The sequence below is a fragment of the Neoarius graeffei genome, chromosome 24 (genome assembly GCF_027579695.1).
Source record: "Neoarius graeffei isolate fNeoGra1 chromosome 24, fNeoGra1.pri, whole genome shotgun sequence".
Taxonomy (NCBI): Eukaryota; Metazoa; Chordata; class Actinopteri; order Siluriformes; family Ariidae; genus Neoarius; species Neoarius graeffei.
Genome location: NC_083592.1, coordinates 27,906,861 through 27,932,465, shown reverse-complemented (window position 1 = coordinate 27,932,465; position 25,605 = coordinate 27,906,861). Strand labels below are relative to the sequence as shown.

Genomic DNA, 25,605 nt, shown 5'->3' with positions numbered 1-25,605 from the left:
ATGCTAACAGCACCCAGGGCGCAGTTGGGAGTTAGGCAGAGGCGATTCTAGAGTCTGCTGTGGCCCTTCTGACCAGTGTTCATCACCAATATGTTATAAATAATCTGACACCAACGAAAAATGTATGAAATCAAAGTTTTTTAAATTCCAAATGTGAAAATACAATGGTAAAGAACAGTAAAAACAATAAAAAACAAAATAAATAAGCCCTCAGGCCCTGACTCTCGGGGGGTCCCTGGGCCAGGGGGCCCCAAGCAGTTGCCTGCCTTGCCTGTTCACAAGCTGCGTGTCTGGAGTTAGGTGCCTCGCTCAAGGGCACCTCAGCCCAAGGCTGTCCCATATTAACCTAACCTGCATGTCTTTGGACTGTGGGGGAAACCGGAGCACCCGGAGGAAACCCACACAGACACGGGGAGAACATGCAAACTCCACACAGAAAGGCCCTTGCCGGCTGCTGGGTTCAAACCCAGAACCTTCTTGCTGTGAGGTGACCGTGCTAACCACCACACCACCGTGCCGCCCCAGTCACATGACCTGAAAGCTATTGTTTTGATAGAGTTTACTGACGGTCCCTAAGTGAAACGGGTGGAGTGGGTTTCAGAGCGGGGGCTCTGAGGCGATCTAACTGTCCTCTCAGTAAATAGCCTTGTTCCACAACGGTAGTAATCCATGTTATGTCCAGAACTGCTTAACTAAGTCAAAAGAAACGACATCCATCATTACTTTAGGACATGAAGTGACTTTTAATTAATAAAAATAAAGAAAAAACACTGAATTAGAAGGTGTGTCCAAACTTCTGACTGGTCCTGTGTACAGTATGAGGACTGGGGGGATGCTGTGCAGTGGGTCAGAGCCTAGTTGTGGATTTAGTGAGGAAATGCTGCTCCACCTGCCCACCTTGTCACCATAGCAACGAGGAGACCCTGGTGCTGTTAGTATGGAGAATGGGTTTACTGTACCACCAAACTCACCAATTTAAATAAATAAATAAATAAATAAATAATCAAGGAGCTAGTTCTTCTGGTCTCAGAATTAGCAACCTGCGTCTCACAGTAGCATCACGTAGATAACAGTTTTTCAGAATCAGAATCAGAATCATGGCGCCATTTTGTTAGCAGGCTAGCTACAGTAACTCCCATTAGCTAGAGTTAGCCACTGCAATAGTCATGACTGAGACTCGGGTTGTTCCAAGTGGAAAGGTTTACCAACAAATGTTTGACGCTCAGGTAAGATATTTTAAAGAGGAATTTTAAAGCACTGCACTATTTTAATTTAGAGAACACAGTTTGAACAGACTGAATAAAAGCAGAGTGAAAAATATTTACATGGAAATTGGCAGGCACATGGTTGTTTACCAAATTTTAAAAATTAGTAAAAACAAATGACGAAAATTAGTATTTAATGAGCATTAAGTATGCTAATTAGGTAAAAACCGTTAAATAGGTAATAGGTACATACTCTTCTTCAAAGTTTCACCAAATGGCTTTATTTGTGCAATATAACTGCTCTTAACTCTCATTTATACATCACAAAGAAGGAGAACTCAGTGCTAATTATAAAAACTGGAGCTTGAGATGAATGCATCCCAGTCAGGAATGTCATTCACATCTAACATTCTCAATCAAAAAACTAACTAACTAACTAATTACAACCCCGATTCCAAAAAAGTTGGGACAAAGTATAAATTGTAAATAAAAACAGAATGCAATAATTTACAAATCTCAAAAACTGATATTGTATTCACAATAGTACATAGACAACATATCAAATGTCGAAAGTGAGACATTTTGAAATTTCATGCCAAATATTGGCTCATTTCAAATTTCATGACAGCAACACATCTCAAAAAAAGTTGGGACAGGGGCAATAAGAGGCTGGAAAAGTTAAAGGTACAAAAAAGGAACAGCTGGAGGACCAAATTGCAACTCATTAGGTCAACTGGCAATAGGTCATTAACATGACTGGGTATAAAGAGAGCATCTTGGAGTGGCAGCGGCTCTCAGAAGTAAAGATGGGAAGAGGATCACCAATCCCCCTAATTCTGCACCGACAAATAGTGGAGCAATATCAGAAAGGAGTTCGACAGTGTAAAATTGCAAAGAGTTTGAACATATCGTCATCTACAGTGCATAATATCATCAGAAGATTCAGAGAATCTGGAAGAATCTCTGTGCGTAAGGGTCAAGGCTGGAAAACCATACTGGGTGCCCGTGATCTTCGGGCCCTTAGACGGCACTGCGTCACATACAGGCATGCTTCTGTATTGGAAATCACAAAATGGGCTCAGGAATATTTCCAGAGAACATTATCTGTGAACACAATTCACCGTGCCATCCGCCATTGCCAGCTAAAACTCTATAGTTCAAAGAAGAAGCCGTATCTAAACATGATCCAGAAGTGCAGACGTCTTCTCTGGGCCAAGGCTCATTTAAAATGGACTGTGGCAAAGTGGAAAACTGTTCTGTGGTCAGACAAATCAAAATTTGAAGTTCTTTATGGAAATCAGGGACGCCGTGTCATTTGGACTAAAGAGGAGAAGGACGACCCAAGTTGTTATCAGCGCTCAGTTCAGAAGCCTGCATCTCTGATGGTATGGGGTTGCATTAGTGCGTGTGGCATGGGCAGCTTACACATCTGGAAAGACACCATCAATGCTGAAAGGTATATCCAGGTTCTAGAGCAACATATGCTCCCACCCAGACGACGTCTCTTTCAGGGAAGACCTTGCATTTTCCAACATGACAATGCCAAACCACATACTGCATCAATTACAGCATCATGGCTGCGTAGAAGAAGGGTCCGGGTACTGAACTGGCCAGCCTGCAGTCCAGATCTTTCACCCATAGAAAACATTTGGCGCATCATAAAACGGAAGATACGACAAAAAAGACCTAAGACAGTTGAGCAACTAGAATCCTACATTTGACAAGAATGGGTTAACATTCCTATCCCTAAACTTGAGCAACTTGTCTCCTCAGTCCCCAGACGTTTACAGACTGTTGTAAAGAGAAAAGGGGATGTCTCACAGTGGTAAACATGGCCTTGTCCTAACTTTTTTGAGATATGTTGTTGTCATGAAATTTAAAATTACCTAATTTTTCTCTTTAAATGATACATTTTCTTAGTTTAAACATTTGATATGTCATCTATGTTCTATTCTGAATAAAATATGGAATTTTGAAACTTCCACATCATTGCATTCCGTTTTTATTTACAATTTGTACTTTGTCCCAACTTTTTTGGAATCGGGGTTGTAATTAATTAATTAATTAATTAATTAATAATAATAATAATAATAATAGGTCATTTCTGATACCCTCTTTGTGCCCTGTAGGGCCTTGTATTTCTCAAAAGTAAGGCCTTCTTGTGTTTATATTAAATAATATAAATGATTCTTCTTTCAATTAATAGTCACAGCTTTCAAGGCTAACCTTGGGGAAAAAAAACCCTGTGTGATCCACATCCAATAAACAACTTCTATGAATTTAACCGAAATTGACACTCGCGTGGGGAGGCACGGTGGTGTAGTGGTTAGTGCTGTCGCCTCACAGCAAGAAGGTCCTGGGTTCGAGCCCCATGGCCGGCGAGGGCCTTTCTGTGCGGAGTTTGCATGTTCTCCCCATGTCCGCGTGGGTTTCCTCCGGGTGCTCCGGTTTCCCCCAAAGACATGCAGGTTAGGTTAACTGGTGACTCTAAATTGACCATAGGTGTGAGTGTGAATGGTTGTCTGTGTCTATGTGTCGGCCCTGTGATGACCTGGCGACTTGTCCAGGGTGTACCCTGCCTTTCGCCTGTAGTCAGCTGGGATAGGCTCCAGCTTGCCTGCGACCCTGTAGAAGGATAAAGCGGCTAGAGATAATGAGATGAGATGACACTCGCGTTTCTGAATTCCGGTTTTAAAAAATCTCATTCTGACCACTAAGATCTCAATATTTTTCATCAAAACAATTACAGTTACATTCTAAAATAGTTATTTATTTACAGGAATCAGTTTCATTTGAAAAAATAAGTAGATAAAGCTATGAACACTCCCCTCAAAGTTTTCCATGAATCATAACATCAAAACTAGCTGACGGAAAATTTTGTTGAATACTCGATCAGAAACACTGAGAGCTAGAGAACATCCCTATAGGGGTTATCTGATTGATATTCATGAGTAATCCAGTCAGAAACCGATCAGAAGAGAGAGAGAGAGAGAGAGACTGACCACTTTCCCGTGTCTCAGAAATCACCAGCAGTTTCCCAATGTCACACGAGCAGAGAGTGAACTCTGTTGCACCAACTTCAACCTGCCGTTACTTCCAAAGTACTGAACAGATCTTAACGAGATGAATTTCTATGGAAAGCAGAAATTATAAGCTTTTTAATGATAGTATTCACTATAGAAAATATTCAAGAGTTAAGCAATGACAGATTTGGAAACTTGGATGATCGTCTGCATGCACAATTTTCACAGCACAGACAGCGAGCGTCTGATCTGCCTACATTTATAATTTCTCTTGCAGTAGCAGTACAACACAAGATTAAAATTATAAACATCAACATAATGTCCTCAAATTATATATTTTTGCTTGTGCTATACTATACAGCCAAAGGTTTTGGACACCTGTCCATCACACCCATATGTGCTTTTGAAACATCCAATACCAGATTTACCCCCTTTGTGGTTATCATAATCTCCACTCTTCTGGGAAGGCTTTCTGGAGATTGTGGGGATTTGTGCTCATTCAGCCACACGAGCATTAGTCAGGTCAGGTACTGATGTAGAGTGATGAGGCCTGGTGTTCAGTCCATGTTCCACTTCATCCAAAAGGTGTTCAGTGGGGTTGAGGTCAGGGTTTTCTCCAGACCACTCAAGTTCTTCCACACCATCCTTGGCAAACCGTGTCTTCATGGAGCACTCATACTGGAAGAGGTTTTGGTCCCTTGGTTTCAGTGAAGGGAAATTGTGATTCTTCAGCATACAAAGACAAATTATAAAATCGCGTGCTTCCAACTTTGTGGCAACAGTTTGGGGAAGACTGGGTGTGATGATCAGGTGTCAACAAATATTATATATAGCGTCTCTCTCTCTCTCTCTCTCTCTCTCCCCCCTGCTTCTCTGTCTGTGGTCCCAATTTAGCCCATTTTACAATAATTATATCATAATTATTCGACCATTGTGGTGTGCGTGCAGCCCCGTACAATTTCACATTCATTCATGAACTAATGAATGAATGAATTTAATATCTCATCTCATCTAGCCGCTTTATCCTGTTCTACAGGGTCACAGGCAAGCTGGAGCCTATCTCAGCTGACTACGGGCGAAAGGCGGGGTACACCCTGGACAAGTCGCCAGGTCATCACAGGGCTGACACATAGACACAGACAACCATTCACACTCACACCTACGGTCAATTTAGAGTCACCAGTTAGCCTAACCTGCATGTCTTTGGACTGTGGGGGAAACCGGAGCACCCGGAGGAAACCCACGCAGACATGGGGAGAACATGCAAACTCCGTACAGAAAGGCCCTCGCCAGCCACGGGGCTCGAACCCGGACCTTCTTGCTGTGAGGCGACAGCACTAACCACTATGCCACCATGCCGCCCGAATTTAACATGTATTAAATTTAAAAAAAAATTTAATGAATATATATTTAAGCACGGCTTAAAAGCAGAGCTCCCAATGAGTGTATGAGCAAAATATTTGCAACCTTAACAGAATAATATTATAGCATACGAACCATTGAATTGTGGAGTGTCGTGTATTTCACGTCAGTAAATTGCTGCATTGTCTTGTGACAGTGATACCAATAATGAGATACACATCACAGTTACAAATTTGTATTTATTCCTTTCTTTGACACCGCATGCCATGCGCCAGAAACAACACCACGACATTTATTATGGTGTGACTCTGCTTCGTTGCCTTGCACATACGATCGAGTTCCTTGTGGTGGTACACGTATACGGACGTCGTACGGTTGAAAAAGGCATCAAAAATCAGGTCGATGCATTACTATTCTCTTAAGTGTAATGAGCTCTGCTATTAATAATTTATTAGCAATGATTAATAAATAGGGCGGCACAGTGGTGTAGTGGTTAGCGCTGTCGCCTCACAGCAAGAAGGTCCTGGGTTCGAGCCCCGGGGCCGGTGAGGGCCTTTCTGTGTGGAGTTTGCATGTTGTCCGCGTGGGTTTCCTCCGGGTGCTCCGGTTTCCCCCACAGTCCAAAGACATGCAGGTTAGGTTAACTGGTGACTCTAAATTGACCGTGAGTGTGAATGGTTGTCTGTGTCTATGTGTCAGCCCTGTGATGACCTGGCGACTTGTCCAGGGTGTACCCCGCCTTTCGCCCGTAGTCAGCTGGGATAGGCTCCAGCTTGCCTGCGACCCTGTAGAAGGATAAAGCGGCTAGAGATAATGAGATGAGATTAATAAATAATTAATCATCACAAGAAAAGTACATTTAAATATTTTTTTGAAACACGGCTGTTCTTGGCTTCCATAATTTGCTGATTATGATGATAAAATAGTTGTTTTTTTCTCTGTAGGCTCACTTATCACTGTCTATTCATGAAAGGAGGAGGAGGCGTGCTGCACATGCAGGTTCTCTGAGTGAGGATAGCCCCATTAGCAGGAACACAGACACTGGATCCGATCAGCATCCTCTAAGGAGTCAAAGTGGGGCTGAGCAGTGCTCTGAGGTCACTATGAGGTACAGTGGTAACTGCTAAAATTGGTACAATAATAAAAATCAATTGATCACTTGTTAGATAGCAAGGTGGTGCAATGGTTAGCACGGTTGCCTCACAGCAAGAAGGTTCTGGGTTCAAACCTCATGGCTGACTGGGGCCTTTCTGTGTGCAGCTTATATGTTTTGTCTGTGTGGGTTTCCTCCGGGGGCTCCGGTTTTCCCCACGGTCCAAAGACGTGCTGATTAGGTCAACTGGCTACTCTAAATTGCCAATGGACCACTTGCATGTGACGTCACAGCCGATCCAGATTGTAAACAGACGCCATCTTGTCGGTCAAACGCCATATTTCCGCCTTCTACTTCTGGTTCTACTTCTGCTTCTACTTCTACCTTTTCTTCTGGAAAACCCTACTATATACAATTCTACTACAACGTCAACTCCACTGAAAATCAATAAAACATAAGACGAGTGGAATCCTGTGTCTGAGTCCTTCCCTTTCAAGTGCGGGAAACCCATGATGCTCACATACACTTGACAGTAGGCTGCCACGGCACCCTGACAGGCGTGCAAAATGGATTGCTGCTATCAGGTATACCATATATACAGTAATAGTGATAGACTACTGATACTTGATCTAACTGATAATATAAAATATTCAACCATAATAGTGGATATGGCAGTGCATAATGGGGATGCTGCGGCTACAAGCTCTCCCTACCTGTGCACGTTTTTTATGTTTTTTGTGTGTATTTTTGCGTGTTGTTCATCTGTACCGGACTTCAATATCCACTACAACCGTATGGACTTACTGGACATTAGTTTCCAGCAGAAAATGACGGTTTGTAGCGATTTCCATCGCATGCACAACATTCTGGACGAGATAGCGAGACCAGCGGGGTCTCTGTGAATTGTTATCGGGTCTGGCAGGCAAAGAAGGCAGCGTCGGGAGAGGAAGCAAAAGTGAGGCTGCAGAGCCGGCCTGTTGACTAAGCTCAGAAAACAGCCACTCAAACCTCCACTGCCAAGCCTCTACCTCTCCAACGCCAGATCCATGGTAAACAAGAAGGACGATTTGGAATTACAGCTGGAATTACCTTATTCTATTCTATTCTATAATCGGCTGGTCAGTGCTATACTAGATACTACTGATATATCTAGTATCAGTACTAGTACTCAATACTTAAGTGACTTACCCGTCCAATGAGGATTGTTATTTTCTTGTTTACAAGATGCCACATCTGAGGGGGGCTGACAAATCCTGAATTTCTGTAAAGATAACTGTCCAGAGATTTATAAGCACGCAGTGCTTCACCACTGAACAGCGAGGGAAAGTTAATGAGGTAATTATACACATCTGGGTATTCCACCTCTGGCAGTTCAATATCCACTGACACGGTCGTGAAAACTACGTCCGGTAATCGATAAGGGTCACTAATCTGTAGGTCGTTTATTTTAGACATATATCTAGTTATCTGTTCATTAGAAAAATGAGCCGTGTAGTCCGTCGGTTGAAATTGATCCATTTTGTACATGAGTGCAGCAGTATTCAGCTGTGTTGTTGACCGACAAGATGGCGGCTGTTTACATTCCGGTCACGTAACTGCAAGAGGTCTATAGGTGTGAATGGTTGTTTTTCTCTGTGTTAGCCCTGTGATAGATTGGCGAGCTGTCCAGGGTGTACCTCACCTCTTGCCCAGAGTCAGCTGCAATTGGCTACAGCTTCCCCTGCAACCCTGATGGATAAGTGGTATGGAAAATGAATGAATGACCTCTTGTTTATTGATTTACTGTGATCCAGCTCGGCACGTGTATTGACCCAGGAATACTGTTTGTTAGGTGGGAATACAACGTGGATTGATAGCAGGGCACAATGCACACACACTCCCACAATCATTCACACCAAGACTAGGCAGCATGTTTTTGGGAAACCCATGAGAGGACCAGGTCAAACTCAGTTTGATGTACACTAACCCTGGACCCTTGCTGCACCACTGTACCACCCGAGCCAAAGTTGTAACAGAATAAATGAACATGTGTTTTATATGTATATATATTATGTACTGTATGTATATGTGTGTGTGTGTGTGTTTCCTCCCTATATTTTCTGGTATGTAATATGCTCCTTGTCAGAAACCAGCTTTTTTCAGGAACACAACCTGTATTCAGCATAGACCAGGATGATCATGAAGAGATCAGAGGACTGCCTGACAGTGTCGGTTAGTAAAGTTCATGAATAATCTTAAAACACAAATCACATTCACGTTGTTTTATAGGGTGATAATAGTCAACTCTTTTCTAGTTTCAGCAAAGACGGGCTCAGACATCGTTGAGCGACTCAAGAAGAAAAAACAAAGGGAACACATGGAAGCTGTCACTCAGCTCCAAAGAGAGTTTACTGAGCTCAGTGCGGTATATTACTTTCAGTACTGTAGAGGCAATGAATATTATAATATTCCCAACACTTGCCTCATATTGTGACTAATTTAATCACAGTCTCTCTGTTTTGTTCAGGACTTTGAGTCATTGGTGAGAGAGACTGGGGAAGATTTCCTTCTCAAACTATCAGAATATGATGAGGAGGTGGAGAGATCGATGCAGAAAACAGAACATGGTGCTGATTTAGAATCCTTCAGCCAGCAGGTGATCTCATAGTGTGGATTGTCATTTATCTTCTACACGACAAATTGTTGGAATTGTGAGCTGTTGACATCCTGTAATTGTAACTTTCACTCAGGATCTACATGAGATTTGGACCTGTGTAAGCCATGAGTTTGCTATGAGGAGAAATTGTATCCAGGAGTTGGATGAGCTATTTGTCAAATATGAGCTCGAACGAGCAGCAATGGTACGGTAGCAAATCAAAATGAAGTTCTTATTATCATCATATACAGACTTTGTGTATCTACTATATATAATGTATAATTTGTCTGTCTTTTCCAGATTACTGCAGTGCTACAGAAATACACAATGAAACTTGAAAAAATCAGTTATCTGTTGCCCAGTGATATCCACCGATTAATTAATAATGAAGCTATGGTAAGTCACTTTTTATTTAAAAAAAAAACATTGTTCTATTAAGCATGCTGTGTTAAATTCATTGTGTCCTTTGAAACAGATGATAAATCAAGCATTGCTGGCAAACAGACGAGCTGTGGCTAAACTCCATTTGAACCTGATGGAAAAGGATTTGCAGAAAGAGGTTCTTTACCACCAGAGATGGCAGACAAACCTTCAGAACTGGAAAAAAATCAAGGTTGCTGTTGCAGTCAGCCAGTTTAAGTAAGTCCATTGCAAGGCAGGGCACTTAAAGTCGATAGTAGGCTTTAGCATGTCAGATCTCAAAAAAACTCTGCAGTGTTATTATGCTTGAAAGAATACACTATATACTGATTGTTATTCTTCAACCCCAGAGACTTCATGAACAGCCCTGAAATTCAAAACCCCAAAAATGTACAAGACGCTTTAAACACCATGCAGACAAAACAAAAAGCATACAGTGAGCAACGCCTCAAAATCCTTGAGCAAGTCAGGTTAGACAGTTCAATAAACGAGACAAACTTTTATAAAGTAATTAAAAATACAGATCAATTGAAGATAAACGGCATTTAAAATGTGCTTCTTTTGTTTCTATTTAAAGAAACATGACCCCACCAAACTGCTCGAAATCATCCGCTGCTGAATGGTACGCCTCTTTATCTTCAGTGAATGAGCAAATTGGTAAGAATATGCTACTATCCACTGTGCACATACATATTAAGGTTTGTTTGTTTGTTTGTTTGTTTGTTTGTTTGAATTTACTGAATTTGTGATTTGTGCTACACTTTTTCAGATTGCATGCACACGGAGACCATGACAAAACTGCGTGAATATTATGAGAATACCTGGCAAGACTGTTCCCTGGAAGTTGAACGCGTCAAGGTTTGCAACCTTATGTTTGGCTTTATGTTTTAGTATTTCATTTAATTGTATGAATTAAAAGCCAAATAAAACTTGCATCATGGATTCACACAGAATGAAGTGTCTACCTATGGAGTCACCTCAGACCAGATACAAGACGTTGTTATTAGTGAGATGGTGCCTCTTATTGGCAAATGCCAGACCCAAGCGGAGGAGCGTTTAGCAGCAATGGAAGTAAGTTAGAAAATACACTCCGTATTTATTAAAAAGGGGGCAATTTGCCTGTATCATGATGTAAGCAGTGTACAATATATGGTATGTATTTGAAAATACACAGTGAAATTTGATGCCCTGTGATGTTTGATGAATATTTATAATGAAACCATGGTGTAATTTTTTTTTTTTTACTGTACATTACAGAAAGCCTTTGAGGGTTTGGCCAAAACTACTGCATTCCTGAGTAAGTCTTTGTTCAAATTTGTGCATGGGGCAGCTAATATTTGGGACGTGCACAGCACAGGTCTGCAGAGGACTGAGCAGCAGTTGCAGGATTCTCTCAAGGAAGTCAGCAAGAAGTATGAAGAAAAGAAGGAAGTGAGACTGATTACATTTTTCCTTTGAGATGTACAGAGTTGTGCAAAAGTCTTAGGCACCTGCAAAGAAATGCTGTAGAGCAAGGATGCCTTAAAAATAATGAAATTATATGTTTTTACATTTAAAAACACTATAACAATCAGTAAACAGTAATAAATGAACAAAGTCAATATTTGGTGTTAAAAATTAATATTTTACCTTAAAAAATAATAATCTCAGGTACAGTGAGTGCAGTTTTATAAGGAAACGAGCTGTAGTTTTTACTGAGCATCTTGCAGAACCAGCCACAGTTCTTCTGGACACTTTGACTGTCCCAGTTGCTTCTTAATTTTGCAGCAAAACCCAGCAGCCTTTATTATGTTTTTTTTGTCTGAAAATTGGTCTCTCGCATAATATGATGCTTTTTTTTAGTGACTTTGTCATTTTTCTGTAACGTCTAATTTTGTGCTGAAATGTTTTTGTACTGACTTGTCTCATCTCATCATCTCTAGCCGCTTTATCCTTCTACAGGGTCGCAGGCAAGCTGGAGCCTATCCCAGCTGACTACGGGCAAAAGGCGGGGTACACCCTGGACAAGTCGCCAGGTCATCACAGGGCTGACACATAGACACAGACAACCATTCAAACTCACATTCACACCTACGGTCAATTTAGAGTCACCAGTTAACCTAACCTGCATGTCTTTGGACTGTGGGGGAAACCGGAGCACCCGGAGGAAACCCACGTGGACACGGGGAGAACATGCAAACTCCACACAGAAAGGCCCTCGCCGGCCCCGGGGCTCGAACCCAGGACCTTCTTGCTGTGAGGCGACAGCGCTAACCACTACACCACCGTGCCGCCCTTGATAATGTCAAAGTCATCAAATAAAAAAAAACAATAAAGTTTGCACGAAAAAAAATAGGGTGTCTAAGATTTTGTACAGTACTGTAGTTCTGTAAAGTAATTGTTAAAAGATAGTGAACCTGTAAATTTGACATCTGATGATCTATATGCATGCCTTTTTTGCCTGTGCTTTATTTGATGTTGGTAGAAAAAAGAGGCTCGGCTGGATGTGATGATGGACAAACTCAGGCAGGAAAGCACAAAGGAGGCCCTCAAAGCTGGACTGGAGCAGATACTTAACTTTTTAGAGGAAATTAAGGAAGGGTAATCAGAAAAGAATCGACTTATTTCTGTGTTGTAATCACCACAGCTTTATCTTCCATCAAATTTTCCTAATTTTTGCAGGTCTGTCAATTTCTATAAGGAAGCACAAAGACAACACGATATCATTTTTTGATACTTTTACAGATATGTCAGTCTCTATAAGGAGGGAGTTGATACAGTGGAGAGGTATCCTGTAATGGTCCTAAAAGAAATACCCCCATACAGCATTTCAGTCAGTCGATACTTCAGTGTCAATGAAATATACAGTCAGGTACATTTCAGGCCATCATTTAGTTAAAATTGAATATATGACAAAGTTGAATTGAATTGAATTCTGTAACTGTTTGTATACTCTAGGACCCAGAGGAGCTTCAGATGCTTTATCCTTCACTTATCCTTGGTGAGTTAGAAGGTCTTAGTGTCACTCATTTTTCAAGCGGTCTAATAATATTTTTGTACTTCATCTCTCACTGTTCTGCCTTTCCTAGGTGCAAGTCAGACATCTCGCATAAAGAAGTCACCCTCAGTAAATCTTTGCCCAAATGCTTTCCAGAATATTACTCCTCAAGCACACACTCCAGATTTATCCCACACTGAGGTACATCTTTGTGCGCATTTCTCTCCACCTGTAACCTACACTGCTACTGTTACCTTTTTAAAAACATGGCGTCTTTTTTTTTTTCTCAAGGAGAATATTTATTTTTTTTCCTCACAGGAGTTCAGAGACTCTCAAAACAATGAAACTTTCACAACAGTAAAGGGAAATGTCTACAGCTGCCCTGTAATACAGTGTGAAGATGCTGAAGAGATTTTCAATGTTATGGAAGTAGAAGCAGTTTTGTATCCAAAAAGTCTCATAGTTGAATTACAAAGAGAGTAAGATGAATATTTTTCAAAGCATCAAAGTAATAACATCTACCGTGTGTCATTTCATTACCCAAGTCTAATTTGTATCCCAATGTAATAGTGTAAGAAAGAAATTCTTTAATCACCTTGAGGAGAGGAATCAGGAGGTTCTGAATCACGCCGTGGCCATCATGGAAGCCAAGAAAGAGAAGCTGAAGTCTGAACTGGATCTCCGGCTCCATCTCCATCAGCCTCGAACCAAGAGGATCGAGATGGACATTTACAATGTCCGAGCAGGTGTGAAGGCATTCTGTTATTTGTACACTTAGTTTATATTTTGAATGTGATTATTTGAAAACCTGTTGTCTGTGAACTGTCTGTATGGTGTTTCCAGCCGAACTGATCTTACATAAAGATCGTGTGGATAGACACTGTGACGGTGTTCTACAGGCTCTAGCTGATTTCCGAACCGACTTCAACAACCTCCAGGTCACACAGCGCGATAAAACTGAAGATTTTTGTGCTAAAATTTCCAGCATGGAGGACATGTTGTACACTGCTACCAAGTCTGACACGTAAGTGCTTGTGTACTAGTAACAAGAATATAAAATTGATTTGGTTGTTCAGTAATACACTTGTTTTTATGTTCCATGTTTTATCAATGTGCTTTTGTTTGTTAACAGGCTGGTGAAACTTGGTGATTCACTGCAAATCAGCTTAGCTGAACACATGAATATCATCCTGGAATTACAGAGACAATTTAGACAAAATACGGAGTCCAGATTTCAGGACCTGAGAGAGGCCAGTGCACAATTAATGAAGCATTTCAAGTATGTTCATAATTTTTGAGAATGAGAAACTTATTAAATCCTTATAAACTGTTGTGCAAACAACAGTAATAATTAGTGATGTAGTTTAACTTCATCTCATCTCATTATCTCTAGCCACTTTATCCTGTTCTACAGGGTCGCAGGCAAGCTGGAGCCTATCCCAGCTGACTACGGGCGAAAGGCGGGATACACCCTGGACAAGTTACCAGGTCATCACAGGGCTGACACATAGACACAGACAACCATTCATACTCACATTCACACCTACGGTCAATTTAGAGTCACCAGTTAACCTAACCTGCATGTCTTTGGACTGTGGGGGAAACCGGAGCACCCAGAGGAAACCCACGCGGACAACATGCAAACTCCGCACAGAAAGGCCCTCGCCGTGCCGCCCCTAGTTTAACTTTATCAGTATAATTCCCATTAGTATCTTAATGCATTCGTTATTATTAATTTGTTTATTATTACACAGCCTTTTCCCCCCTCATTATACTACTGCTGTTACATTTACAAGTTTTGTTTATAAATTAGGTAATCATATCATTTAATTCCTTCATGTTGTCTTCGATAATTTTTCCTATATTAATATCATAGTATTGCTCAAATTTGACTTATTTTTCATATTTCTCCAATATTTATTATTATAAGTAAAGGTGTTTTTTTTTTTTAAATCTCAGGCTAGAGAATTTTCTTATCTTTTATATTTAATATAAGTTTAACAATTAGTATTTAGGATTTTAACATTAGTGGAGTATGCATATTTAGCTTTTATATCAGATGAAGAGCCATATTTGTGGAAACTCTGATATTAAACCATTTATTTATTTATTTATTTATTCTTTTACTCTGTACATATCAGGAAACAAATCTGTGACCATTTTCTTTACTTTAAAGGCTCTTTAGTGAAGGAGGTAATTTTACTCCAAAAGAGATTAAGCAATACACGAAGCAGCTAGAGAAGATTGCTAAACGCATCGACTCAGCTGATGAGGCTCTAATGCTGGACATGGAGTGTGCAGAATCCAAATGCCTGGACCAGGTACAGTACAAAATACGCAGTAGGCAAGGGCTGATAATGCTAGTAAATGATAAATGTCTACTAAATCATTTTACTAAATACGAAATGATAAATGTAAACAATAAAACTGATGTTTTTCTAATCTGGTCAGGCAAAAGATGCAATCAGGAAGTTTGAAGAGAAGCTCCAGTTTCTGAAAGTGGATCTAATATTTCTTGAGAAAATCCAAGGATTACTCACAAACACCCAAGTCCAGATTAAATCAGAGGTACGTTAAACGGTTTGTTGGCTCTTGGGAATTCTCTACCACCAGCATTAGTCTAACAATATATGCCGGCAGGTCATGAAGAGCAACGCTCACAAAAAAAAGATCAACACTGTGATGAGTGAACTGAAAGATAAGCTTGATGCCTGCACCCAACTCGGTCTGGATAACAGGGTAAATTCTGTTTACAGTGATCACAAACATGCCTTATGTATGGAAAGTATAAAGTATGTAATTCTAATGTGTATATACTTAAAATGAATGCATTACAGGTAACATCTGGTGACATTTTTGGTTTAACATCTTCCCTGATAGAAGAACTGAGAATGAGAAGTCAGTATCTGGACTGTTATCTGGTATGGTAGTGCACAAGTACTCATTAATAGTCTGTATTAAAGTCGGTTCTATGAAGATGATGAGCATAATGATTGTGGCCATCTCTGTCATCATTATCATCTTCATTGTCAGTATTATTTCTTGACTGCAGGACCTTTCTATGGCTGTTCCACTGCCTGACACACCTCTGCAGGGGGCATTTGCTGTGGATGCTTGTTCAGGGTCACATACGCAGGAGAAGGTGGGAAGCCCAGCTACGGATCCCCTTCTCCAGCCCAGCAGAATGGGAAGTACCTTCATGGATGACAAGGCTGTAGAGGTGATCAGAGGACTGCAAAGGTAAAGAAAAAAAACCACAACTACAAAACAGCTTGACAGTAGAGTTTGCAAGATATTTGTTCACATTTATGTGATTTAAAAAATAGACACTACTAATTCACCAACAACTAATGCATCTCTTAACTTCTGCTTGGTAATTTCTAATCTCCAGTACTGCTTTTTTCTAAAGCGTTTCACCATTTCGGTAATGCCCATCCACAAGGAGCACAATGTTTTTTTCAACTCACAGTGAAACTGAAACCAGGAAGTGGTTCAAGACACACATTACACAAGACTCTTTTTTTTTTTCTTCCCAAATTTCAGGATAAGCAAACCTCAAACCTGCCAAGAGATCAGTGTAGGTCTTAAAGCGACAAAGTCAGCAGGTACTGTACACCAATGTTTTCTTTCATCCTTCACTTTAAGAATGAGTGGCTTGCTTACTATGAGTTTCATAGCAAGTTCAGTTTCAGTGTGTAACATTAATTGTTTAGATGCACACCAGTAGTCTGCTAGTCAAAGCAATATATGATCATATAAACTGCATGGTGTGACACTGAAAAGTTTACCTAACTGTATACAACTTCATTACATTTTTTCTAAGGTATTATCCACTTCCTGAAGCTTCAAAATCCCTGCAGTTTAAAAAAGGGAATGTGGCTAAATGTAGATATTTCTCGAAAGTGGCATTTCACATTGTAGTTGAGTTAGATTTTTACTGGTGTTCATGTAAATTGGAGAATAAATGGATTAATCTTTTGCACGTCATAAAAATCATGCAAAAGTTTTGGTTTGGTCTAGTTCCTTAGAGAAATTAGTTAAAGCTAGGCAGCCTTTTGATTTCGTAAAATCAGTGAAATTTAGTTCCCTCTAAAGTTTATTTCTGTAATAGCTAAAAAAAAAGGCCATTCTGTGGCTAGGAAGTTATTTAATTTGAGGGGATTCCCAAGCAAAAAATGTGCATGAAATCACTCTCTTCGCGCAGTCAAGCAGACAGAGGAAGTCCGTGTGCGCATGTGCAGGTTTACCACCTTCTTCTTTTGGGTTTCATGGCAGCTGGCATCCAGTGTTGCATTACTGCCATCTACAGGTTTATATTGACCATGCATTGACAGTTACATCATTCCGTCGCTAAACGAACAGCTGATCGCACCGAGGTGCTCGCTGACTGCCAATATTTATTACTTTGGTCCTGCATTTCCTTTCCATCGCAACATAATGTCTTTTCTTCTCATTTTCCGTTACTGTAGTCAGTCTTTCATGTTTCATTCGCACACTCACGTCCTCCATGTTTCTCTCCTGTTTCAAATTTATATCCCACAATGCCTTGCGCGAATGGGGAAAGCCCACCACGTGATGCCTGACATAGTATCTTGACTTGGGTCATGGTGAAGCAGGAAAAAATAGTGGCGAATTTAGGGCTATGTGGCCCTAAATTGATTAATTGCTCTTTTTTTTTTTAATCTAATAAAATTGGAAGTCTGTGATTCAAATTCAGTAGCTTTCTGTCCACTAAACAAAAACAATTGGGTGCCGGGGAAAATTATTTTTATGACCTACACTTGAAAAATCTGAAAGACAGTCTACCTTTAAACTATTGTGTGAATGTAAACCCCGCTGTTGTGGTTTCTTTTCTGACCCATCAGCTCCTCTCAGAACAAGTTCTCCTCCAGTGTCAGGTCGAAGGTCAAGAAAAAATCGGAGCCTGTCAGGTTTAGAGCCCCTGCAGAGGAAATCAGCAGAGTCAGTTAACTCACAGAGGTTAGTTTTCATCTCACTACAGCTCATTTTATATCAGACATTAAACTGTTCATGGAAGATGATTTTGCAGGTAACATTGTTTTATGTACTTCTTTGAGGAAAGTATTCAGTTGATATGTCAACATTTTAACATTCTGTTTTTTTCCCCCTGCCAGGGTGAGAAGATTGACCAAACCCACTCGGTTCAGTAAGAGATTCCAATTCCAAGTGTTCAGCCCTAAACCTGATGATCAACAGGAAATGTAAATGTTAACATTTTTGCAGATAATACAGTACTTTACTCTTAGCACAGGGTTCCCACGGGTCCTTAAAAAGTCTTAAAAAGTCTTAAATACAACTTTCGGTTTTCAAGGCCTAAAAACGTCTTAAATTGTTTGGAATGACTGGAATTTTCGAAAGGGAGGTATTAAATTTAATATTGGACCTAACGAATGAAATGTCTCCATCCGGTTTGGGGTATTTTTTTAACCGTAATTTTAAAAGTGACCAGTGCACCTTTTGGGGGCAGCATTGGTTCTGTGCGTTCTGTGCATTCCGTAGATCAAGAACTAACGTTAGGAGGCTACTGGAGGCAGTGTGGTGTGGTGCGGTGGTTGTGAAGAGTGAGAGATGCGCAGGTAGCTTACGCAGGCGCTAGAAAGCGTTGATAATTATGGGAAGATGTCTGTTTAACGGGGCGGCACGGTGGTATAGTGGTTAGCGCTGTCGCCTCACAGCAAGAAGGTCCTGGGTTCGAGCCCCAGGGCCGGCGAGGGCCTTTCTGTGTGGAGTTTGCATGTTCTCCCCGTGTCCGCGTGGGTTTCCTCCGGGTGCTCCGGTTTCCCCCACAGTCCAAAGACATGCAGGTTAGGTTAACTGGTGACTCTAAATTGACCGTAGGTGTGAATGTGAGTGTGAATGGTTGTCTGTGTCTATGTGTCAGCCCTGTGATGACCTGGCGACTTGTCCAGGGTGTACCCTGCCTCTCGCCCGTAGTCAGCTGGGATAGGCTCCAGCTTGCCTGCGACCCTGTAGAAGGATAAAGCAGCTAGAGATAATGAGATGAGATGTCTGTTTAACGACAAGTGGTTGGGGGATGACAAATACCCCCAAAATAAGGAGAAGAATCGTTTGCGATAAAAAGCGCTGGATCGCACAAATGCGTTTAAAGACGGTAACGCAGCGCTGGGGACACGCCCACTGGGAAACTGGTTTTTCACGGACACAAGGCGTGCGTGTGTTAGAAGTCAAGCGCTCCGGTGTGAAACACAGGGGGGTTCGCGCATGCGCACAAGAGTCAGGTTGAAAATGGGGCTTATAGGAAATACTACTACTACTAATAATAATGATTAGCATCATTTTTTACATAATTAACATTGTTTATTGTACTGAGTTTAATATAAATATATAAACAACCTTTATTTCAAAACTCAATTAAAAAGAACTACAGAAAATACAATAATTCTAAATATAGTACAATATAAATAATTTGTATAAAAAGTTTTTTAGTTTTATTACCTATCGTCTACAACAGTGTTTTTAATATAATAATAAGAATAATATTAACAACCACTAATAATAATTAGTATTAGTAGTAATTATTATTGATTATTAATCATTACTACTTATGAATTAGTGATTAATAAGTACTAGGGATTATTAAATGTTATAAAATTAAGTTATTAAAAATTATTACAAATAATTATTAAAAAGTAGTAATTGGTAGAATACAAACAAATTAAATAGTGAACATTGATATAAAATAACTGTACTACTACTACTACTACTAATAATAATAATAATAATAATAATAATAAAAAACAATAACACTACTAGTAATACTTGTTGCTAATATTATTATTATCAGTACAGTTGTTATATCAGTGTTCACTATTAAAAACAAATTATTATCTATAATCCATGAATAATTGTTTGTATCACTACTACTACTAATAATAATAATAATAATTACTACTTTTTTAATAATAATTTTAACTAATCTTATAACTCAATTTTATAGCATTTTAATAATCACAACTTATTAATTATTAGTATAATTAAGTAGTAGTTGATGATAATTACTACTTATTAATTATTAAATTACATTTTGATAATCACTGCTTATTAATTAAGTAGCAATTAATAATACTGAATTATAATAATTGCTACTCTATTAATTAATATAGCTAATAAGTAGTGATTATTAAAATGTTATAAAATTGAGTTAATTTTTTTATTATTATTAAAAAAGTAGTTAGTAGTAATACGAACAATTATTCATGGATTATAGATAATAATTAATGATTATTTTGGAATAATGAACATTGATATAACAATTGCACTGATGATAATTAGTTTACAGTTATTACAACACATTGATTAATATCGATAATAATGGTTATGAAAGGTGACAGTTGTTTTTCTGTGTTTAATGTAACGCTCTGATGATTGTATGACTGCATAAATAGGTTTGTGTTATCTGCTATAATGCAGAAGATACTTGAGAACTTCCTCAGCCAGCTGTATACTGTACCACACTCAGACTGATTTTGCCGTCGGACACAAAATCACACATCATCAAAGATAATCTTTGGGGATTGAAATAATGCCGGCTAAGGTTGTTCAGCTGGTTCTACTTGCCGTTTATTGTTTTCGTTTTTGAAATGATTCATGGTGTTTTCTCCAGTAAACACCAGTCTTCTCATTGCTGCTACAGTAGTTCTGCAGGCCCAAAACACACGACTTTGCTTCAGCTGTTTGCATGTCTAACAGTTGCCATTGATGCACCCTGTTGTTCACCAAGTGTGTGCATTCTTCTTAAAGTTAGTAAAAAAAAAAACTATTGCAGAAAACAGTTTTAAGTTGTCGTATTTATCATTTTCTTTGCCATGGTACAGTCTTAATTTTTCCATTTAGAGGTCTTGAAAAGGTCTTAAAAGTCTTTAAATTTGTACTTGAAAAATGTGCAGATACCCTGTAGCAGAACATATTAATTCAACATAAAGCTTTTTTTTTTTATTAACGAGTGGGTAATTTGTATTGTTCCAGCCTCACTTTTAAAGGTTTGATCACTAACATTCTGTGGGAAGCCAATGACCGCCTTCTTCAGGAAGCTGAGGTACGCCGGTCTCTTTAATTATAGGACAAATAATAAGCACTCAAATGTTGTGAACAAAGTCAGTACTAAGAATAATCAGATTGCGTCACTTCACTTTCAGGACTTCTACAAGAAAAAGGGGCGCCGCTTGGTCAGCCGTCCTCAGTATATTCAGGAATCTTTTGAGCCGTGTGCCGAAGACTTGAACAAGAGACTCCTTGTCTACCAAAGTCAATCTGATGAGTACCACCATAGCTGTGTACAAGGTGAGCCTCCTCTCTTTCATAATGCTTCAAAACTAACTCAAGTTCTATGATCTCGAGACTTTGGATCATAACAGATCACTGGCCAGCTGCCCTGCTGCTTCGTTAATTAAACATCAGATTGTTCAGAATGTGACAGTTCGTGTTCTTACCAGGAAAATAGTATTACCTCGGACTTATTCACTCTACACTGGCTGCTTATCACATTCCCAATAATGACTGTAATAATGATTAGCTCTGGCACAAGCCATTGAAGCAGTATAACTCATCCCGTGCAGGTTGCTGAACCAGTGAAGGATTTTTCTTATGTTACTGATAAAGTTTGGAAGAGTTACTTGGAGCCAGTAGTCCATGAAAGCACAACTGGCCTTGATTTCTGGGTGGGAAGAACACCATTTCTCTCTTCTGTAAAACAGAGCGACACTAGCCAATGATGGGTTTCTGATACTTTATGTATTCAAAAGATAATGCTGTTCCTTCAAGCATATTCAGCTGTTAGATGTTTCTGAGTTCCTGAGTGGGAAATGATAACCAAGTTTGGAGGAAACTTGGTCAAAAATTACTGACTAATTTTTCGAAATCTGTTCATGAACCTTGCCTATTTGAGGTTCTTGGTTATTTTATATTATTGAATATTCTTTTTTTTTTTATGCCTCCGCCACCTTAAGGTGCAGGAGGCATTATGTTTTCGGGTTGTCCGTGCGTTCGTCCATGCGTGCGTGCGTCCGTGCGTGCGTCCATCCCGAAACCTTGTGAACACGATATCTCCAAGGCTAATGAAAGGAATTTCACCAAACTTTCACCATTTGTGCATTTGGGGACAAACATGAACTGATTAGATTTTGAGGTTAAAAGGTCACAGGTCAAGATTACTGTGAGGTCAAATGTCCATCACCAAATCACAACTTAATAAGGCGTGTAGTCTACCAGACGGAGGCATCCCCATCGATGCCATTGGCGTCAAGTTCTATCTAGTTTAATAATTTATTATAATTTTCACAGGTTTATACTTATGATTACTGCTCATAAATATTTGTTTAATTTATCAAAGGACCCAAAATGAAAATGTTCTACCACTGTAAAGATTATTATTGATTTTATTCTATGTATAGAGTTCTGTAAGCAGCTGAAGACCATTGAGGAGATGGTCTGTGAGATACCTGAAGCACTTCTAACAAAACTGAGAGATGAGCATTTGGGGGACCTGAGTCAGAGTTTGACACTCATCCGCCAGCAGTTTGAACGGACTCGGCAACAAAGTGAAGAAAAGAAGGTGAGTTGAATTACTCACTGTCTGCCTTGCCATTTTATTCCATGTGTAATGTTATTCACTCCCTCTCCTCAGAGAGAACACAGCGGTCAGCTGTCTGTACGTCTGAGCCACCCGGCTTGTGAGGAAGAACTGAACAGGCTGGTCACAGCTGAGGATGACCGGCAGGAAGAACTGAGGAAGGCTATTACAAATAACAGACTGGAACTCCAGGTCATACACACTTCACACTGCCACTTCGACTAGAACTAGAACTATAGTTAGAACTATAATTTGTGAATGTTGCAAATGTTTCCTTCCTAAAAGGCGTGTATTAAGAAGAATGCAGATGAGTTTGTGACTGCACTTGCCACATTGACAGAGAACTTGCTCTTCCAATTGGACAACATCCTTACCGTTGACGAGATCCAAGGTGGATGTAAGTGGTCTGTGATAAAGCTTGGGTTGTTTTAGAAAGATAAAGCAAATCAGTAACCCGAGAACTCTTTCTTTGCAGCCGTAGAACCAAAGCAGGAAAACATCATAACACTTGTTCGGAAAACAAAAGCGGATCCTGTGCAGGAAGAGGATGAGAAGAGTCCTTTACTGGGGAGAGGGAGCAGGTTCAGACTGATAAAAGAGATCTTTGTACATTACAGGTGCAGTCAGTAGTGTATGTTAGATTTCACTTCACATTTTGTTGATTTTCCTTTTACAGAGCGTGGCCAGGAGTTACTTACTTTGGGACCACTGAACGAGAGACAGCCACCATCACTACAGCTAAAACCACAACGGCACACTTTAAGGCTATGGAGGTTCGAAATGCTCTGCATCAGGTAAATGGTCAATACTACTGATAAATACTTATGTTAATAAGCATTTCCTCCCATCATGAAACCATTATGCTTGTGTTGTGGCTGCATGTATCTGTTTGACCCCAGAGTTATGAGCAGAGGCTCATGGAGGAGCTTGAGAGTGTGGAGAAATCCAGGCAGGAACAGGAGGCAGAGTTGTTCCATTGGCAACAGCACTGGAGAGGCCAATTAAAGACACTCTCTACACTCAACTCAGAATGACTGTGAGGGATTAGTGGACATTCTCTGTCAGGAACGATACTGGAACAATACAACCCCGCCCCCAAACCGGAAGCAAGCACGTTACCATCTTTATTGGAGACGTCTATAGAATCAGCTCTGGACAGCAAGGAGTCACAGGGTTCCTACGCAGTATGGAAAAGTATGGAATTTGATTTTAGTAGTTTCCAGGTCTGGATAAGTATGGAAAAAGGAAACTAGAGTATGGAAAAACATTTCTGTTTCCAGACTATTGCCACGACTTTCTTTTCTAAAATATAAAATTAAACCAAAATGTTCAAACTAGTGTGAGTCTGATGTTGTTGAATTTAAGGAAGGCAAGACGTGCATGCAATATGTCTGAGGTGATTGCTGTGGCATCTGCCATCAGTGAACTATCTGAGGTTAGCACATTGGGCTATGTCGTACTTATGCAGAACTAAAAAAAAAATTGGCACAAATGCACATTACAAATGTAAGAAAGGGTAATTGCAAGTTTTACCAGTGTTGTGGGGCGTGAATGATGACAAATATCGTGTGTGTGTGTGTGTGTGCACGTATCAGTGTTTGAAATTGGCACCCACTTCCTGCCAAATGTGAGTGATTTTGCTCAGCCTACCATACACAGTGGTGGGTAAATAAAAACAGCATATATAAATAAAAGAAATAATGCAATTGTAACAGAAGTATTTGTGGCATTCCACAACGCAGTTTGAATCACGAGTCCACTTGTTCCACCTGGACACTTTAATGACGACAATCTCATTAAAGTGTCCAAGCGAAACAAGAAGACCCGGATTCAACGTGGCAACCTGAGCGTAGAACGCTAACTAGCGCCAACTTGAGCATAGAACACTAACTACCGATTGATGGTTAAAGAGAATTACCTTAGGTCAGGCAACCTGAGCTAGCGTTGCAGCAAACAAACAAACAAACAAAAATCTTAGATCATTAGGGATTAAGTGGTCCGAGACGCAGGCCAAAAAACATTTGTTTAATGATGAATGGAGAAAAGCCAACAACAGAGAGTCCCATGAATGGTTCGTGGTTTGTTTGTTTTGAAATCTGCCCAACTTATCAAACATAACTTCCATCAGTTCACAGTTGTGTGTGTGTGTGTGTGTGTGTGTGTGTGAGTGCTAATGACAGAAGGCGAGACGTGACAAATGGGGAGAGTGTTCTAAACTTTTTGTGACCAATGATCTTTAAACAGTTGTACTCCATCTAATATTCACTGAAGCAAAGTCAGTGGATTTCTGTTCGCTTTTCTTTTGATGAGTTGTCCATCAACGTCCCTCCTGTTACTGTTAGAGGGTAGAAGGTATCAGTGTAGTTTTTCAAGTTTACATGGCAGAAACAGAATAACACTGCATTGTTTAACATTGCAGCTTGAATAAAATGCTGTGCATTGAACTTGTCTGGGGCGGCACGGTGGTGTAGTGGTTAGCGCTGTCGCCTCACAGCAAGAAGGTCCTGGGTTCGAGCCCCGGGGCCGGCGAGGGCCTTTCTGTGTGGAGTTTGCATGTTCTCCCCGTGTCCGCGTGGGTTTCCTCCGGGTGCTCCGGTTTCCCCCGGGTGCTCCGGTTTCCCCCACAGTCCAAAGACATGCAGGTTAGGTTGACTGGTGACTCTAAATTGACCGTAGGTGTGAATGGTTGTCTGTGTCTATGTGTCAGCCCTGTGATGACCTGGCGACTTGTCCAGGGTGTACCCCGCCTTTCGCCCGTAGTCAGCTGAGATAGGCTCCAGCTTGCCTGCGACCCTGTAGAAGGATAAAGCGGCTAGAGATAATGAATGAATGAATGAATGAACTTGTCTGGGTTTGGTTTTAACTGATTTGTATTCAAAATGAGCATATATTTTTCAAAAAAGAATAAAATCTGTTTCAATGTTTGATATGTTGTCTTTGTATTATTTTCAATGAAATATAGCAGGGGTTTTCAAAGTGTGGGAGAGTCAGCCCCCCCTCAGAGAGCAAATAAACAACAGTGCCCCCCCCCCCCCCCTTACAATTTTTGTTGTTGTTATACTTAATGTTCCATTCGTATTTAAAAAAAATGGTTGTTGTACACATTTTTATTTTTTCTTTTACACATTTTAAACATCTGTGCTTTTTTAAAACATCTTGTTTTACACATTTTAAACATCTGTGCTTTTTTTAAAACCTCTTTCATACATTTGTGCTTTTTAAAACCTCTCTTTTACACATTTTAAACATCTGTGCTTTTTTAAAAACATCTTTTTTACAC

General features: G+C 40.0%; 1 protein-coding gene across 1 annotated transcript; it reads left to right on the top strand.

The window, feature by feature from the left end:
• The first annotated feature begins 1,166 nt into the window (after positions 1 to 1,166).
• On the top strand, positions 1,167 to 25,249 carry LOC132872257 (coiled-coil domain-containing protein 180-like). The gene is made up of 38 exons (XM_060906966.1): positions 1,167 to 1,226; positions 6,535 to 6,698; positions 8,809 to 8,894; positions 8,978 to 9,087; positions 9,190 to 9,318; positions 9,413 to 9,523; positions 9,619 to 9,714; positions 9,794 to 9,957; positions 10,089 to 10,208; positions 10,316 to 10,395; positions 10,508 to 10,596; positions 10,690 to 10,809; positions 10,996 to 11,169; positions 12,203 to 12,318; positions 12,463 to 12,589; positions 12,676 to 12,718; positions 12,807 to 12,916; positions 13,007 to 13,194; positions 13,286 to 13,461; positions 13,559 to 13,739; positions 13,848 to 13,994; positions 14,892 to 15,036; positions 15,167 to 15,283; positions 15,356 to 15,454; positions 15,553 to 15,636; positions 15,768 to 15,955; positions 16,259 to 16,320; positions 17,581 to 17,613; positions 17,683 to 17,695; positions 17,851 to 17,937; positions 20,723 to 20,792; positions 20,893 to 21,037; positions 22,147 to 22,307; positions 22,380 to 22,517; positions 22,611 to 22,722; positions 22,801 to 22,906; positions 23,002 to 23,119; positions 23,225 to 25,249. Exons 1-38 carry the CDS (start codon positions 1,167 to 1,169, stop codon positions 23,357 to 23,359), a joined length of 4,404 nt encoding a protein of 1,467 aa, XP_060762949.1. The 3' UTR covers positions 23,360 to 25,249.
• Positions 25,250 to 25,605: the final 356 nt, after the last annotated feature.

Coding starts and splice junctions, on each gene's coding strand:
- LOC132872257 (XM_060906966.1), top strand. CDS start 1,167: ATGACTGAGACTCGGGTTGTTCCAAGTGGAAAGGTTTACCAACAAATG. Junction 15,956..16,258: donor GTGATCAGAGGACTGCAAAG/GTAAAGAAAAAA, acceptor CCCAAATTTCAG/GATAAGCAAACCTCAAACCT. Junction 22,518..22,610: donor ATAACAGACTGGAACTCCAG/GTCATACACACT, acceptor CCTTCCTAAAAG/GCGTGTATTAAGAAGAATGC.